The sequence below is a fragment of the Cryptomeria japonica genome, chromosome 1 (assembly GCF_030272615.1).
Source record: "Cryptomeria japonica chromosome 1, Sugi_1.0, whole genome shotgun sequence".
NCBI classification, from domain to species: Eukaryota; Viridiplantae; Streptophyta; class Pinopsida; order Cupressales; family Cupressaceae; genus Cryptomeria; species Cryptomeria japonica.
The window spans coordinates 464,754,323-464,773,822 of record NC_081405.1 but is presented as its reverse complement, the minus strand read 5'-3'; the positions used below and the strand labels follow the sequence as shown (position 1 = coordinate 464,773,822).

The 19,500-nt window shown below is 38.4% G+C and overlaps 1 protein-coding gene across 1 annotated transcript; it reads left to right on the top strand.

Annotated features, from left to right (window-relative positions):
* Nucleotides 1-735: 735 nt before the first annotated feature.
* On the top strand, nt 736-15,751 carry LOC131071666 (probable beta-D-xylosidase 6). The gene is made up of 6 exons (XM_058007605.2): nt 736-1,791; nt 12,768-12,937; nt 13,105-13,202; nt 13,436-13,786; nt 14,174-14,590; nt 15,020-15,751. Exons 1-6 carry the CDS (start codon nt 1,096-1,098, stop codon nt 15,634-15,636), a joined length of 2,349 nt encoding a protein of 782 aa, XP_057863588.2. The 5' UTR covers nt 736-1,095; the 3' UTR covers nt 15,637-15,751.
* Nucleotides 15,752-19,500: the final 3,749 nt, after the last annotated feature.

Sequence of the window (19,500 nt, the reverse complement as noted above, 5' to 3'; positions counted from 1 at the left end):
AATTTTACTAATTTCCTATAATTTCATTTGAAATGTAATTCTTATACTATTATATATCTTTTCACAACTAGTTTTTCAAGTACTATATGTATAACTATATCAGCACAACCACCCTGCCACCCCCTGTTGCCATCCCCCCACCATCCCCAAACTTAGACCCTTTGTCCCCCCATCCCCGAAACCCATCCCCACATCCCCCCGTCCCCAACGACTATGGGACCTTGCATTTTTGTATATATCATTAACTTATCATTATTTTCTAACATTCTTTTTATATTTTTTTACAATTAATATTTTGTTTAAAACGTCAAATAAAAGACATTGAAATGACCAAACTATCATAAAAATTTCATCAAATAGATAAGAGTGATTGGCAAATTCAAATTCCATCCCTGTTATTATTTCAAGTAAACTAAAAGATTATGAACCTCCTCCTAATAATGCAAGTCTCACTGCTTGAAGACTTTTTATTTTTTATTGTTACATTTAGATTGTTTTTATCTTTTATTTTAAACTTGATGTCACTAAACTATGAAATATACCTCTCTACCACCCATTTTTAAAATATAAATGTACCTATCCACCACCCATTTAAAAAATAGAATATTAATTCCTTAATTCATTTTTAAAGAAACAAAAAAAGACAAAAGCTTTTATTACCCGAGATAAAAGGAATAGAATATATATGAGCATGTGATCTCAAACTTGTAGAAATTCTATTAATTCAAGTTGAACGGTTGTTGGAGTTGCAAATGGTTTATATACACATTCGTTTAAATTATTCTGTGGTACCTCTGTTCTGCTGCACGCATAAAAACAGTTACTATGTTAATTTACGGCCTCTCCTGAGATTCAATGATTTGTTTAGATGCGTCAGCAAAGACAATGCAAAATTATTGCGAAGTATTCTTAGAAAGAGCGATTTTACAGATAATTCATGGGGGTGCGTGTGTGTTTCAGAATTAGCTGTTTCCATGGCTTCTGCTGTCGTGGTATCCACCCAAAATCTGTTAAGGAGAAGTCCGTAGAGCTATACATATTCAAGTCGTTTTTTAGCAGATCTTATCCAATACAAATTCTGCAACAACAGCAAACATGAAGAAGTTCTGTGCACCCATTCTGATTGTGATTGTCATTTTGCCATTGATTACATATGGTAATGCAGGCAGTTCAATGGAATTCGCCTGCGATCAACGGAAGGCTGCCACGAAATCATTCGACTTCTGTAACACTTCATTGCCCATTAAAAACCGCGTGGAAGACATCATAAGACGGTTGACATTGAAGGAAAAAGTGGCACAGTTGTACACTTCAGCAGAGGGCATAGAGAGGCTGGGCATTCCTGCATACGAATGGTGGTCAGAGTCACTGCACGGCATTGCGCCGAATGGGCCGGGCGTCCGCTTTAATGGCAGCATAAAGGCGGCCACTATGTTTCCCCAAGTCATTCTCACCGCCGCCTCTTTCAATGAAACACTTTGGTCTGCCATTGCAGGAGCTGTGGCCGTTGAAGCTCGGGCTATGTACAATTCTGGCCAGGCCGGCCTTACTTTCTGGGCACCCAATATTAATATATTCAGAGATCCTCGTTGGGGTCGCGGCCAGGAGACTCCTGGTGAAGATCCCCTTATTACCAGTAGATATGCTGTTGTCTATGTCACTGCATTCCAAGGGGAACAAGAAAAAGCTCAACAACCCAGTAGTTTGATGCTGTCTGCTTGCTGTAAGCATTTCACTGCTTATGATTTGGAAAAATGGCATAACTATTCTCGCTATTCTTTCGATGCCGTGGTAAGGACTACGCTGCATTTTGTTCTATGTTTGTACCTTTTTGTTCTTGGCATAGTTATAGGATTTGCAGATCGATTTTTTTCTTTTACAACTAATCAGTAAAGCCTATATTGGCTAGTTATGGTGGGTTTTTAGCTACAGGGGGATGGGATCTGAGTAGTTATAGTCTTTGCAGATTGATTTATTATTCTACAACCAGTCTGTAAAGTAAAGCCTGTATTAACTAGTTATGGTGAGTATTTAGCTTCAGGGAGGTGGGATTTGAGTAGTATTGCAAGTTATCAAAATGGATGGCAATGGCTTTTGGGGTTATTATCCTACAATCCCATATATCATGCCATGTAAGGACCGATTAGTTCAGTGGTAGAACAGTAGCCATATCTGCAACAGTCCGTCCGGTACGGTTGTACCTATTCCAAATGCTGTGTGCCACTTCTACATTTTTTTAATATGGATGTCTGTAATGTGACAGTTAATCCGGGCACCAACCCTGCCAATTCACCTACAATGCGAGTACAACTTTGTTGAGTCACAACATAGGCAGCAACCTGTTTCATGGAAACAAGGAAAGACCATCACTTTACCTTGTGTCACCCTGGGCTTTATCTCATGATCAAGCTCCCAAATAAACAAGGCCCTTGCCAGGCCATCTACTTCAGGGGAAAATACCTGCAAAATATTCTCTATGGGTTTGTGTGGGATTATTGCAGGAAAAATCTGGGCCTTGGATAAAACTAATTACGATAGCAAAACAGAAAAAAGTCCAAGCTGTCACTATCACTCTTTGCCAGAATTGGGTCATCCAATGGTAGCCCGTCCATTCCTAGTTGCACCTCTTCATCAACCTGCCAACATCTTCAAGAACAACATCCCAATGTGCTGCTGGGGTCTGTTGATGCTCAATAGTCTGTTGGTCCTGAAGTCTCAAGGCATTATAAACTGCAACTAGTTTTTCAGCTCGCTTTGAGGTAAGCATGTTTCTCTTAATGGAGTTGATGAAGTCATAGGTGGGCCAATTCCTCTTTTCAGGAGAGGAACTAGCAATCTGTGAAAGAAAATGAATGGCAAGTTGTTTCAACTCCGGTGTGTCCTTCCCATGAAATTTATATCACAAATGGGATCTTTTTGTGCAGTAATTGCCCTATCGGTCCTTGCCTCTGGTTTGCTGAATATAGGACCTTGAAGATCGGCAAACTGAAGTCATTGCTCTTGAAGAATGGTTGCCTGCTCGTTACTATACATTTTACAAAGGGATGTTGTAAGTCCCTCCATCACCTCATCAGCCTCAGAAGGAAGCATTCGGCTAGGTCTAGGTGCATGCCACTTCGGATTAAGAGCACAGGTAAGCATATGAAGAGGGATGTTCATTGCGTTCCACCTCTTTGTGAATTGCAACAATAGATCTACTATGCTCCTCATAGAATTGCAATCCAGGATCCTTGTTACAAATTGCTTGTTTCATTTGATCAAACATGCTATAAAAAGTCTCATAGATCTCTTAAAGGCTAGGAGAGTTTATATTTGCATATCGGATTATCCCCACAATCTGTGATATGATAGAGCAAATATACCTGCGAGCAACCTTTAAAAATTAAAACTTTTAAAATAAAAAATTATGACATTAACACTATTAATAATTAAATCTTTGAAAATAAAATTTTAAAATACAAAGCAAAACAAAGTACTAACTTTTTTTTTCTTTTTTTTCTTACCTGATATTGGATGACCAAGTGTCATTAAATACTCTTTCTCTCACCACCTTCCCTTCTTTTGTCTTTGATTGAGCCCACTTTTTCCAATCTTCACTGCACCTCCAACATCCTCTCTAGCAAAATAAAATAGCTAGCGTATATATTCTCAATTGGTTTGAGGTTTTCTTTCTTTGAATAAGATTGAAATAGTGCAAGTGAAGTGTGATGGTTACATATAAACATTTGTATGTCTCTAGCCTCTACCACTACTACCTTCATCCAATTTATTTTGCCAATGTCTTTCAAAACATTATTCAAGTCATGTACATAGCATGGAGTCCAAAAAATATGTTTGTAAGCACTCTCAATCATCAAACCAGCTTCACTTACAAACACGGGTTGAATCTATCAAAACCTGCACAACATTAGAAGGCCCAACCTCCTCAATGGCCTCCTTCAAAATGGCAAACTGGAAATCAGCATCCTTAAGTTCTCTAGAACAATCAGTAGCTCCAAGAAAGTATGAACTAGTAGGACATGTAACAGTAATATTAATGAGTAGTCTATGTCGAATATTAGTCCACCCACCCATGACAATGGAATAACCACTCCTAATCCATATTTGCCTCATCTCCTCCATCAACATGTTCACTTTTGAATATTGTTTGTCAAGGAGGAAAGTACGCAATCTATGTTCTGTAGGGGGCACTTGTCAATGCATCTCTCAACATAGCTTTGAAATAAGGTGACCTTGCCAAATTTAATAGAATAGCATGTGCATAAAAATATTTGGCCACTGAATCATTGGCTTGCTCACATTTTTGCATATTCATTAACCCTACCACTGTATTTCTCTCACCTACAGCTGAAGTGGCCTTCCTCTTCCCTCTATTACAACTCTCCCCAACTGATAAATTGAAAGAGGCATGCAAATCAGTAGATGACCATTTCTTATTGTGAGTTGTACCAATTATTTTGTCCTCACTCACTCCAACAAACTTTGCTATTTCAATCTGCTCTTCCAATGTTATATCTTCTGAAACTCTAACACCATGTCCACTGTCACCCAATAGATGGGTTCTACTTCTAACCCTTGTATAGCTCCCATGGTAATGACTCGTGAGTGTTGCAAACATGACAAAGCCACTTCTTGCTGCCCCCTGCATTTTTATCCTTGTTGGCGGTCAAATTCATGGCAAACTGAACCAATGATTTCTTGGGGTTGAAAGGGCCTTTTGCATATTTTTGAAGAGAGTGTGAAGGGCATGCAAAACAGTCTTGTTGAATAGCAGCCGATGCTGGATTTTCAGACGTAGAAGAAGGGCCTATTGATATTGTGTTCACTTCATTTTCACTTTCACTACCCTCATGACTGTCACTGCTGCTGCTGCACTCATTTCGTGGTGTTTTCTTTTATGGTTGAAAGTCGGAAACCAAATCAATGAATTCTTTTCTCAATTGACAAACTTAATAAGAAGCTAAAAACTTAGAAAACTGAAAAAAAATGGCATACCTTGGCTGTAGCTTCAACTTGCAGCTGATAAGTTGTTTCAGACTTGAAGCAAAAAAGAAAACCAGTTCAATCTCTATTCTAATCAGTTCAATCTCTCCTCTAAATCAGTCGAATCTTTTCTGCAAGAGCCTTGAAGCAGCTAAACCCTCACAGCAACGAGCAAATTTCTGAGTGCACAAACCAAACTGAGGAAATGAAAATGAAATAATAAAAGTTTAAAGCTTGCTGTTTTGTTTTTAGGGTGAATGAGGGTTTGAGAGTCAAAGGAAATTTTAAATGTTTTTTTTTTTGCTTGTTTTGACCGATTTACGCCCAGCCATGGGGGAGGGACGGCTGGGCATCCCCATGCGGTTTAAAAACGTTTTCTGTGTTTTGGCTAGTTTTCCAAGTGAGGGGGATGGCAGGGGGATGTCCCCAAACGTCCCGCTGTTCCTGAAAGAGCATGGCAGATGGGGACGTGTTCCCGTGGAATGTAAGGTTTTGGACACCCACATGCTTGATGCCATGGGGCCTACAAAATTTTTTAAACCAGGTAGTAAGAGATCGCTTTGAGGGAATTCAACCAACACAGTAAGGACTTAAGTATAATTTCCATACCATTGATACAGAATCAACGACATTAATGGACAAACAAACATCACGTTCTGAACAGAGCTAATGTGGTCATTACCTTGTCATAAAATTTGGGGACAAATTTCCTTGCTCTCTGTCATTCACAACCAAAGTTACAGGATGCTGCACAAGAACCATAGTTAAAGCCTTAATCTGTCCTGAGGGTGGCATCAATGGCAAATTTAATGCAGTAACCTTAGAATGTGACGCTGAATGGTATGACAATATGGTAAGCCTGACTTGGAAACCCTAAATCTGTAGAAAAGCCATACCATAAAGTTTGGATGATGCAAAGCCTCCTCAAAAATCTACATATACTTTGAGAGACTCTGTTTTTAATTATTCTGATTATGTTTTTAAGTTCAATTCTGTTTTAAGCTGGCAGAGCTCCCAGCCAACCTAGATTGACTACCAATCTGGATTATTCACTCGCATCATGAAATATTTCTAAGGATTTTACCCCTAAGATATGTTTCTCCATTAGTATTGGTCGAGACTCTGATTTTTTCCTAGTTTAGACTCAACAGTTACATTTTTTGTAAGACGAATCTTGTTTCTTCCAAACTCTTATCTCAAGTGGTACTTTTCCAGTTGTGAGTCTGCAGTAAGTATATGCCATGGAATTGACGAAATATGCTTAATAGCACTGTAAAAAGTTGAGTTGTACCAACTTATGGGACCCATCTCAGCTAAAACTGTGAATCAAGAAATCTTCTGGATTAATATTTACTTGAATTTTATAACCAGTTTGAAATTCCATGCAGAGTTTGCTCTGCTCACTTTCCGACCTCATTCAAACTTTAGGGGTCATAGGATCCTTTGAAGAAAAGAATCGGCATGGATGTAGAGATGGTAAAATGTTTGGACAACCGATATGCTGATGTGTCGAAACTTTGTGATGACAAACATTAACAACATGAGCCTGATGGAAAATATATATAAGCTGGACTAAGATGAAATCTGAAAGGTACTGTCCTTTCTGAAGTGAGAATTCCAATTCCAAGATTTTCCAATGGGATCTCACGTCAGGCTTCAAGGCTTACCTGTAAACAAATTCTGGGAATTGAGTTTAGACAACTAGGGTAGTGTGCACCATGTACAGTGAAACGCCTTTGGCTCTTTTCTTAGACTAAATGGTGGGTAGGGCAGTTTTCCATCCTGCAGATAAATAGTGTTGGATGGTTATTGGTTACTGATAGTGTAATATCCCCAACTAGCTGGGCCGACCCAGCTTCCTAATTAACAGTGTTTTTACACACATTTTTATTTAATTAAATAAACCTTTATTTTGGCGCTAATTCAATTTTGAATTTGGAAATTTATTTTTGTGGCCGACTTTTGGAGGCTCTTTGGTTGCTATTAAGGGAGCTGTCTTGTTCAATTTGATCATCACGGATTTGAGAAAACGTTTTCTGCTTTTGTCTGAGAGCGTAGCTGCTCAGCCTCGGCGCTCAGGGTGCGTAGCCTCTCCTGAGACAAATTCGTGAATGCTTCCTACAACATCATTCAATTCTAGCGACATATGGGAATGATCCTGAACTGTGGATTCTGTAATCAAGTATTGCATTCTTTGAATCAAACTAAATATATTAGCACATCTCAGCGAATATTGTCTATTCTTGTCTTAGCATATCTCAGTGGTATCAGAGCCAATTTTTTCTGCCAGCCTGTGGAGATGTTATGCGATTGAGTCAAAGAGATCAGCGCGCTCTTGAAAGAGAACGAAAGAAGGCAGCTGCAGAAGTGTCAGGGATTGGAGGCAGCGGTAAAAAGATGGACAGGGATGAGCAGCTCATCAATTTCATGAAGCTGGTACAAGACCAAATGAATAGGCAGCAAGAGCAGAACAATCAATTGATGCAAACCGTATTACAGACAGTTAAGGACATCAGCGGCAGATCTGCGTCTAACAATGGGCCAGAAGGCAATGGTTCCGAATCCCAGAGTAACAGATTCACGTGGCCCACACAGCCCTTGTTCGTACCTAAGCAAGCACTTAGCAATGGAGGTGAAGAACAAAGACTTGCGGAAGGAGATCTCGACGCCAGCATGGAAGCCTATTTGAAGATTGATCTGGAAATAAGGCATCAACTTCCCTTCATTTAGTTTCACAACATGAGGAACGGGTCAACGGGGAGTCAAACGAATCATTTTCCCAATAGGGATCTGCAGAATAGGATGAGCAGATTGACACTTCCAACATTTGATGGCACGGGGAAAGGCTCGGCAGAAGCATGGATCCAGAAACTGGACACTTACTTCTCTCTCAGCCCCATGACGGAGGACAAGGCCATTAAATTTGCAATTCTGCATTTGGAGGGTTTAGCTCACAAATGGTGGCATCATGGCTTGGTGACTCAAGGGTTTGGGCAAATAACTACTTATGCCGAATTCGCTCACAAGTTGACAGAGAGGTTCGATAGGACACCCCGAGGTTTATTTTCAGGAGCTCACTAGGCTCAAACAAACAGGCACTGTGGAGGACTATGTGGCAGATTTCCAGAGGGTCGCAGTTATAGTGACGGATTTTTCAGAAAGGAGACTCACATTCTTTTTCATTGAGGGCTTGTCAGAATCCACGAGGCCTAGTAAGGGCTTTCGAGCCAGCCACATTGGAAGAAGCTATCCGGAGGGCACTAAGTTTGGAAGATTCCACCAAAAAAGCAAAGTCAGAATTCAAGAACACGCCAGCTGCACAACCAACCAAGCCTATCTTCAAAGTTCAAAACAAGCCCACCACCCAAAGTTCCCCCTCAAGGGTCTCTCGAGATGTCAAGGAACGAACTACGAAGGAAGGGCCTGTGCTTTTACTGCAAGGATAAATGGACCAGCGGCCACCGGTGTCAAGGAAGGGGTCAAGTCTACTACATAGAAATACTTCCGAAGGACGAACCAGAGAATGAATCCATAGAAGCAGTCACCAATGAGGAAGAGCAGGAGGTCATAGTTGAAGGAAGTAACATAGGGGGCACCTTGGCTACACTTTCAGGAGCACCAAGATATAATTCATTTCGGGTTAGAGGAGTGCTTCAGGGTCAGCGGGTGACGGTATTGATAGATGGAGGGTCACCCACAATTTTATTGACGCTAGGGCAGTGAACAGAATGTGTCTTAGGGAAGAGGAATTTGAAGGATTTGAGGTTGCGGCTGCCGGAAGTATCCTTTCTTGCACTACTCGGATTAACCAGATGGAATTGGCACTAGGAGGCATCAAAATCAGAGATGACTTCTATGTTGTGGACATAGGAGGAACTGAAGTAATCTTAGGAGTTCAGTGGCTCCAGTCATTGGGGGAGTATAGGATCAATCACAAAACCATGGAGCTCAAGTTCGAACGAGATGGTAAGGAAATTGTGCTCAGGGGCCTCTCTCAAAACAGGCCTACGATGGTGTCAGCCAAAAGGATGGAGCGGTGCTTCCGTAAGGACCAGGTGGCTTGGGCAGCCGAGTGCTTGGTCTTGGATCCACACCCAACAACGAAGGAGAAGACTTTCCCCATTGACATTCAACGAATTTTGGACAAAAAGAACAAAGTTTTCTAGGAGATTCCAACAGGGCTGCCACCAGATAAATGATTTCAGCATGTGATAGAGCTGGAGGAGGGGGCCAAACCCATCATCACCACCCCATATCGACATCCAAGAATGTACAAAGAAGAGATTGAGAAAGCCATCAAGGAGCTATTGGATATGGGCCACACACGACCAAGCTCAAGCCCCTTTGCATCTTTAGTAATGTTAGTGAAAAAGAAGGATGGGACACTTAGGATGTGCATCGATTATAGAGCCCTCAACAAGAAGATGATAAAAAACCGCTACCCAATCCCTAGGATCGATGAGTTGATAGACGAGTTGCATGGGGCAGTGTATTTTTCCAAGATTGATCTTTGTTCTGGATACCACCAAATCAGAGTTAGAAATGAAGATGTGCAGAAGACTGCATCCCGATGTCACTATGGGCACTACGAATTCTTAGTAATGCCATTTGGACTGACCAACGCTTCCACCACATTCTAGTCTTGCATGAACCAGGTATTCAATCGACAGTTGAGGAAGTTTGTGTTGGTTTTCTTTGATGATATTTTAATTTATAGCAGAACATGGGAAGAGCATTTAAGACATGTCAAAGAGGTGTTGGATATCCTCGAGGGGAATTCTTTTTACGCCAAGATGTCAAAATGCGAATTCGGGATGACAAAGATTGTATACTTGGGCCACAAGATCAGTGCTCAAGGGGTTAGTGTGGATGAGGAGAAGATCAAGGCAATTCAAGAATGGGCTACTCCAAAAAATTTAACTCAGTTGAGAGGGTTTGTGGGACTTTGTAGCTACTACCGGAGGTTTGTGAAGGGGTTCTCCTAGTTAGCAGCACCCTTGACCAATCTAACAAAGAAAGGAGCATTTTTTTGGAATACTACGGCCCAACAAGCATTTGACAAACTCAAGGAGGTGATGAGTTCCTTTCCTGTCTTAGCTATTCCAGACTTTTCATCCCCTTTTGTGCTAGAATGTGATGCTTCAGGAGAGGGTATCGGAGCGGTGTTGATGCAAAACAAGCACCCCATTGCCTATGAAAGTTGGAAACTCACCAACTCGGAAAGGACTCTTTTCTATCTATGACAAGGAGATGTTGGCTATCATGCACGCCCTAGCAAAATTTAGGCAGTACTTGGTTTGTGGGAAATTTGTGGTGAAGACAGATCATAACAGCTTGAAGTACTTCCTAAATCAGCGAGATTTGAACGATCGGCAGCAAAAATGGGTAAGCAAACTCCAAGCTTATGATTTTGATATTGAATATGTCAAGGGCAAAAACAATGTGGTGGCTGATGCGCTCTCTAGGAAACCTTATCGTTGCTATGACTGACATATCTGCTGATTGGAAAGTGGGAATTACAACTGAGTATGCTAAAGATTCATTCGCTAGTGATATATTGGAGGGAAAAGTTGTTGATGACAGGTATGAGGTGGTTGAAGAGCTTATCTTCTACAAAGAGCGGATCTATTTGGTGCCACAATCCAAGCTCAAAACCCAGATAGTGAGAGCATGCCATGACACTCCACTTGTGGGCCATCCAGTGTTTTACAAGACTTATAAGCAGGTAAGGGAACGTTTTTCTTGGAAGGGATTGAAGAATGATATATTGCAGTATGTGAGAGAGTGCATAGCATGCCAGCAAAACAAACCCGAGCATACCTATCCAGCAGGTCTATTATAGCCCTTGCCCATCCCAAATCAAAAGTGGGAAAGCATTTCCATGGACTTTATCACAGGACTTCCAAAAGTGCAGGGTAAGGATTGTATCTGTGTTGTGGTAGATAGGCTCACTAAATATGCTCATTTCTACGCCATTTCGTCAGAATTCAAGGCTCCCCAGGTTGCAGATTGTTCTTTAGAGAAGTTTTTCGTCTTCATGGGTTGCCAAAGAATATGTGAATGACAGGGACAGCAGATTCATCAGCATGTTTTGGCGAGAACTTTTTCGGTTAGCCCACACGGAACTAACTCCCAGCACCAGTTATCACCCCCAAACTGATGGACAAACGGAGATCGTGAACAAATGGCTTGAGGGTTATTTGAGGAACTATGTGACGGGACAGCAAGGGGCTTGGGTGAAATGGCTTCACTTGGGAGAGTTCTGCCACAACACCATGCATCACATGTCAATTGGGATGTCCCCATTCAAAGCGCTCTATGGTTATGAAGCCGTCACCTTCATGAACCTTGTTTTCGCCGACAGTCGTGTTCCGGGAGTCAAGGATTGGGTCCAAGAGAATGTGAATATAATGAATTTCTTGAAGGAAAACATACAATGTGCCCAAAACCAACAAAAACTGTATGCAGATCAGCGCAGGACTGAGAGAAATTTTGAGGTCAACGACATGGTCTATTTGTGATTACAGCCATATCGTCAGTCATCTCTTAAGGGGAATGGAGCAGAAAAATTGAAACCAAGGTTCTATGGACCATTTCGGGTGACCAAGAAAATCGGAGAAGTTGCTTATGAGGTGGAGCTGCCCCCAGAAAGCAGAATACATAACATTTTCCATGTGTCTTGCTTGAAGAGAGCGCTAGGACAGCAGATCATTCCATCTAAAGAGCTACCCCCACTTGATGATGAAGGGAAACTCATCCTTGAATCTGAGACAGTACTGGATGTAAGGGAGAAACGACTGAGGAACAAGATCATTCCGGAGTATATGGTAAAATGGAAGAACCTTCCTGCGGAAGATGCCACATGGGAGGGGGTGGAGATTTTCAAACATCCAAACTTGAGGTTGCTTGCCATCTGAGGGAGGGGACTGTAATATCCCCAACTAGCTGGGCCGACCCAGCTTCCTAATTAACAGTGTTTTTAAACACTAATTTTTATTTAATTAAATAAACCATTATTTTGGTGCTAATTCAATTTTGAATTTGGAAATTTATTTGTGTGGCCGACTTTTGGAGGCTCTTTGGTTGCTATTTAAGGGAGCTATCTTGTTCAATTCGATCATCACGGATTTGAGAAAACGTTTTCTGCTTTGGTCTGAGAGCGTAGCTGCTCAGCCTTGGCGCTCAGGGTGCGTAGCCTCTCTTGAGACAAATTCGTGAATGCTTCCTACAACATCATTCAATTCTGGCGACATATTGGAATGATCCTGAACTGTGGATTCTGTAATCAAGTATTGCATTCTTTGAATCGAAATAAATATTGTCTATTCTTATCTTAGCACATCTCAGCGAATATTATCTATTCTTGTCTTAGCATATCTCAGATAGGCAAATTTTTTTGAATTTGGCTCTTTTACTCCTGCTTCTTGTCCCAGGATTACGTTGGAGATTCTACTAGGCACCTTAAGAATATTAAAGAATATAGTCAACTAAAATAAGTATGACCAAACTATAAAAAAATTATTATTTACAATGGTTAGGTTCATGAATTTCAGCTCACATTTAATTCTCATTCTTTTTTTTTTTGGTATGGATCAACGTGGCTTGTTTTATGTTTGGCCCTGGATTAAATCCAAAAATCCATTCATTTGGTTTCTAAATATGTATAGCACAATTCTCAGATCTTCCTGATCTTATTTCCTGAGAGCTAAATCTACTATACACGTACTTGCTTAGTGTATCATCTATTCTGTATTAGGCCCTATTTAAATCGCTTTTGCTTGCAGGTTAATCAACAAGACTTGGAAGATACTTTCCAACCACCCTTCAAGAGCTGTGTGAAAGATGGCCATGCAAGTTGTATGATGTGCTCCTACAATCAGGTAAATGGAGTTCCAGCATGTGCAAATCGTGACTTCCTTTCCAAATTGATAAGATCTGAGTGGCAATTTGAAGGGTGAGTTCTAATACCATTTTTATTGATTCTTGGACCAGAAATCAATGGCACTGTCTTAAACTAAATATTTGGAAATAACCATTACATAGATTATAAACTATTTTATGCATGTTACAGAATTTTTTCTCAGTTGCAGAAGTACTTATCATCTTCATTAAACTATTCAGGTACATTACTTCTGACTGTGATGCTGTTGCAGTTATTTTTGAGAATCAGAAATATGTAGATACTCCTGAAGATGCAGTTGCAGATGTCTTGAAAGCAGGTAGGATCAGCATTTATCCTATTAAGATCTGAAGCTTGACTGTCTTTAACTCTTTATGCTTTTGAAGGTGCCTTACTGAATGTAGGCCTGTTTGGTACCTCTTTGTTACAACTGAATGAAGCAGTTAATGCATCTGGCTAGCATTTTTTTATACAGGACACAAAGTATGAATATTCACATAAGTGTACCTCTGATTAAAACATTGCTTTGTGTGCTATTTTCTCTATTTGCAGGAATGGATATTAACTGTGGAACATATTTGCTTCGTCACACATTATTGGCAATGCAAAAGGGAAAGCTTCATGAGTCATTTATTGATCGAGCCCTTTTTAATTTATTTTCTGTGCGAATTCGCCTTGGTCTCTTTGATGGTGATACTAACAGTCAAACATATGGTAATCTGAAGCGCCAAGATGTATGTTCTGATGAGCATCGTCACCTAGCACTAGAAGCTGCTAGACAAGGGATAGTGCTTTTGAAGAACAAGGACAATACTTTGCCATTATTGAAGTCAAAAATAGCCTCTCTAGCACTAATAGGACCTAATGCAAATGCATTAAATACATCACTTGGAGATTATGCAGGTATGTTACAGAATGTCATATTTGCCGTTGAGGTTTTTATTCTAGTAGGTTTTTAAATTTTATCTATTGAGGCTCAGGGCTCAGACACTGGCCCCTGCTTAGTAGGATACCCAATTTCAAAGTTCACCTGGGAGTACATTTTCTAACACGGCCATGCAATTAATATCCATTTCAGATAGGAGACCTTTGGAATACAAATCCAATTAGTTAGAGGCATCTCCTCAGCTCTGGGAACTGTAGAAGTCCATTAGTCTTACCTCGGGGTACCCAGCAAGAGAATTTTCCAACCCAGAATGAATCACACAGTTGTAAAATGCACAAGCAGCACTTTTATTATTATCTCAGCTTCTGAATTATTAATGATGATGTTCATCTTTGACCTTTTAGGTACTCCTTGCAAAATCATAACTCCCCTTATAGGCCTTACGAGTTACATAAAGAGAATATCATATTCTCCGGGATGTCAGTATGTGAATTGTACTTCCACTGATGGATTTGAAGCAGCAGAAAGGATTGTAGCACAAGCTGATGCTGTAATCATGATTATGGGATTGGACCAAACACAGGAAACAGAAGACCATGATCGCGTAGATCTCACTCTTCCTGGAAAGCAACAAAAACTAATCTCTAAAGTTGCAGGGGCTTCTAAAGGACCAGTGATACTTGTTCTCATGTGTGGAGGGCCTGTGGATGTCTCATTTGCAAAAGAAGATCCTCGCATATCTAGTATTTTGTGGATTGGTTACCCAGGAGAAGCTGGTGGCCAAGCACTAGCAGAAGTAATTTTTGGAGACTACAATCCAGGTTAGTCCAAGTCACCCTTTCTTGAATATCTTCACATTTAGATGTTTGCTTATTTTACCTCTATGTTCTATAGAGCTCAGAACTAATTAAACATACATGAGAGGCTCTGGTGAGTTGAATTCTGTTATTTACCATATATGATGGCTAGGGGTTGTCCTTACAAGGGGCTATTTAGTATTCAGTGAAACACTTTCCTCACATGACTCTAAATATACTTTTTTTGTTTGGAATCTCTCACCTCCTCTTTAGTGTTTTGGAAACCTTTTTACATTATTACAGGAAACAACAAATTAAAAAACTACCATGTATGCACTAACCAAATGGAATGCAAATGGTTCTTCTTCCCTTCAACCCTTACCATCATGTATAGTACATCACAGAAACTGATGTTTTAGTTGTGCAAGAAAATTAACCTTAAAAGCATTGCAGGTGGCAGGTTGCCTATGACATGGTACCCTCAAGACTTCACCAAAGTGCCCATGAATATTATGAACATGCGTCCTAATGCTTCTACAGGATACCCAGGCCGAACATATCGATTCTACACAGGGGAAACTGTCTTCGAATATGGTTATGGACTGAGTTATTCAAATTATTCTTATAAATTTGTATCATCAAACAAGCAACTTTTCATCCCCAGGGATTTTGAGAATCGTGTATATTCACTTTCAGAGGTGGTTTTCCCAGAGACCAAAGTGGAACTCCCCCACATTTATGTTGATGAGTATACAGGTTGCCAAAAAATCAAGTTTGCATTGCAGGTATTGGTTTATAACCATGGAAGCATGAATGGAAGCCATGTTATGCTCTTATACTCTAAACCTCCTGCAACTCACAGAGGGGTGCCGCAGAAACAACTAATTGGTTTTACAAGGGTTCACGTGGCATCTGGGAAATCTATGAATGCTGAGTTTGTTGTGAGTCCATGTGAGCATCTAAGCACTGTGACAGAGGACGGTAGAAGGCTCTTATCTATTGGGTTTCACACGTTGATCATAGGAGATTCTCAACTTAATCTTTCTCTCACGACGCACATTGTCACATGAAATAAGACATTTGAGTGCACCCTTAGTGGCAATAACTGACCCAAGTTTAGCAGGGTTGAATGTTTCTTTTATGGAATATTAAGATATCTCTGGTTATTGATTCCTTTTGAATGCATGTGCAGGGAGCATCATATAGAGCATACCTCTACCCTTGAATTTCAACTTCTTAAGTGTTTCCTTTTTTGAAGCTAGGTTTCACAAGAGAAGCAATAACGGTCAAATGTCCATCCTGAGTGTTAGATAGACTCGTCTGAATCATCACTTCTATCCAGCACTTAAGATGCACATTTAACTGTATTTTTTAATTATCTAAAATTCAAAATAATATTTATTCTAAATTTTAATTAATAAATAAATATGGTCAAATATGCATTCCTAATAGACAACATATTTATCTAAGTAAATAAGTTTTTAAGTTTTTTAAATAATTAAAATATAATTACTTGATCAAAATAAAGTCTTTACCTAATCATTTAGGACAAATGTACCAAAGTTACATAAATTAAGATAAGTAACACGTATTATATCAAATTAAAAATATATTAGGTGGCATAATTTTTTTGGTGATTGGTATCATATTCTATTATTATATACAAATATTTGAAAAATTAATTATTATAAATATTAAAATAATTTACTAAGTTATTTTTATTTTTTCAAATGACTAATTGTGTTTTGCAAATTATTAAAATTAATAATATATAAATAATATTATCCTCAAATATCAAATAAAGCTTTTATTTACACCTCTAGATAGTATATGCTTACCTTAAAAAGTGAGACTTCAGAATTTTTAAAATTTTTATGAATGTGGTCTTCATAATAATTTAAATTCACTGTTCAAATTTTAAATAATATCAATTGGTAATTGTTTATCATTTTAGGAGAAAATATACTATTTACACTTTATCATTTAAGGGTAAAATATACAAGTGAAAAGTTTGTAAAATTTTATTGTAGGTTTATAAACCTCTGTTCTCTTTTTAATAAATAATGACTTTGAATTTTTTTGTTTGTTCATTATTATCTTTTTATAAATAGAATAGAACTTATTTACAAGTGAAGCTACATAGTTTATGTCATGTGAGATTTTTTTTTTTTATAATGCTAAAAAGAGCAATATTGTAGTTCAATTTATTTATTTATATTTTATTTTTTCATATATGAATTGTTTATGTACTTTGTATGTATCAATGTTTTTGTATTAATGGTGTGTTATAGGCGATTTTGTTAAGTGGATTGATGGAACTCTTGCACTTTGTGCAAATTCAATTTATTTGGTGGTTTTGCATGCCTTGTATATGCTTAGGTCAACAATATTCAATACTTGTGCTATCATGCAAGTTTGTACATGACCTTTGTAGTCTTCAACATTATTTTGTAAGTTGGTAGATTGTTCATGATCATTGTTCAAATGTTTGTTTAGGCTTTTGCCTATTATACAACTTTGTGCCAATCTTTTTCTTTTGTGCAAACCTTGCATAGAGTTCTTATGTGACACACAAACATGAGCACAATTTAAGAAGGCACTAGACATTATCTTCCTTTCTCATGTGTTGTTATTGTGTGTTTTTGGACTTCTACCAAGTTTTTCAGTTTTATGCAAGTTATCACTCGAGTAGGCTTTTGAGTGGGTATAATGTAGTTAAGGTCCAAAGAGGTTCCATTGATGATTTTATTTTTCTAGCTAATTCGATCTTTTCATCTATGCCTCGTCCGTTTTCAACAACAAATAACAATTAACATAAAAACAACAAATTAGAATTTTTTGATATCTTTATAAAGATTTGTGTTACAACTCTAGGCTTTAGCCATAAAGTATGACTAGAACTCATGATCTCTCTTGATGTTTTTTTCTTTTTCTTTTTATACTTAACTTTGCCTTTGTTTTTCCTAGCGATTAGCTTTTGTTTCCTCTGATTAGTATACCTTCAATCTATCCTCAAGTCATCACACTTTTTCCTTATAGGAGATGCAAAACATTATATGGTGGTTGATACCACAACCCATGATTTTAGAGTAAATTGATCCCCAAAATTCCAACAATTCACTTTGGGACTTGGTGCATCACCCTTGCATTGCGTATAGGTTCACTAGTAATGTGTGTTATTATCTCCAATGTGCTAGGATCTGCAAATTAAATGTGGTTCCATGTATATCTAGTAGAACTCATAATGAAGTATGTAACAACAAGAATTGACAGAGGTTTTAAATACTTGTTGCACTAAGGGTACAAGTTAATGTTACAAAATAACTTGTATTAATTTAACTAATTTTTTAGGTAAACAATGTACACATATTGATCTTGATTACATAAAAATTAGATATAAGGTTCTAGATAAGTTATATTATTCATGATTTTAGCTATAACTAATGATATTCTATTGTGGTTGTAGATAGAAAGTTTAACTTTTAAAATATAAGTGTGGCAACATGTATATATGTGGTGCCTCAAATTCAACCTATATCACAACTACACACTAGTAAAATACCCACAAAACAAATAAAAATTATTAAAATAAAAATTGGTTGATGCAAGATTGCTATAAGACCTAAAGTAACTGAAAAGTGAGCTCCTCACTGTTATTTAAAAGTGTCAACCAAAGGAAAACTAAGTAAACTAAACTCAACTTTTTATAACCAAGCAAAATCTTCAATTAGCTTGTCTTTTCATTTTATCAAGTATTTTTTAATTTTTGGCTCATTATGCTTTATCAATTTTGTAATTAAGTATTTCTTTATTCTCTTCTATCTATTAGATAGGTACTTGTTTTTCCAAGTTTATTATTGGTATAGGAGCTTTTGAACTTCCTTCATGATATTCATAGAGATCAACAATGTCAAATACTAGTGAAATACAATTTTTTTGGCAATTCTATTTCATGTGTTTTGAAGTCAAAGTTCTTAAAATATTTACAAGGTCCAAATTTTTTCATCTACAATTTATTATGTGTGCCAAGTGAAAATCTTTCCTTTCTCAATAAACCATCACTTCATTAGCAACTTCATATTCCTTACATATGTAATGCCCTGCCAAGAAACCCTAGAGGATAAGAGTTAAATACACAACCCGCATTGGCATCCTTGAGATGCGCTGGTGTCCTCTTCTCTCGTTGGCGTCCCTAAGATGCATTGGTGTCCTCCGGATTGGTAATTCCACTGACATTCCTAAGACACATGCTCATCCAAAACTAGAGAGCTTCTTGGTCAGACTATACGAAGCCTTAGACACCCTAAACCCTTTGGTGAAGTCAAAATATCATTGTCACTCGAGATGAGAGAATTCAATGAAAAGGTGCAAAATTGAGACAAGATGAGTAACACCAAGTCATCAGATCACAACTACACAACAAGGCGGAGTTCGGGTGGACTCAAAATGTCACATCTTCATCCAAAACTCCCTAAACCATAAGAAACACACTCAAGGGAATCCAACAACTAGAAACCACAATTGGCCCTCAAGGCCACCTATTGGAGTGTCCCAAACGAGCCCATATTAGCTCCAAAGGGCCCAATCCTACTAAGGCTTGACCAACATCTCATGACCACAATAGGAGATGACTAAATCGAGCTCTGAAACTATAGGAGATGCATATTCATTCATTTTAAGTACAAATGGAAGTGTTTCTATGATAACCACATCATATAACATGAATAAGAAGCATGCAAGATCATGCTTGTGGCCAATTCCAACACCAGTCCACGTAAAGATACAATATTCCAATACAACATGTTACAAATACATCCATCTCCTCTTGGAGAGTCCAATACATATATAATCAATGTCTACAATACTTGATACAATATACATATGATTACTTGCAATAAATGAAAGCAGGAAGATCTCTTCAAGACGCTCACAAT

What these genes read in the sequence shown, in the direction of transcription:
- LOC131071666 (XM_058007605.2), top strand. Translation starts at nt 1,096, where the DNA reads ATGAAGAAGTTCTGTGCACCCATTCTGATTGTGATTGTCATTTTGCCA. An exon ending in TCTGAGTGGCAATTTGAAGG is followed by an intron (nt 12,938 to 13,104) that starts GTGAGTTCTAAT and finishes TAAACTATTCAG; the next exon opens with GTACATTACTTCTGACTGTG. An exon ending in TGCAGATGTCTTGAAAGCAG is followed by an intron (nt 13,203 to 13,435) that starts GTAGGATCAGCA and finishes CTCTATTTGCAG; the next exon opens with GAATGGATATTAACTGTGGA.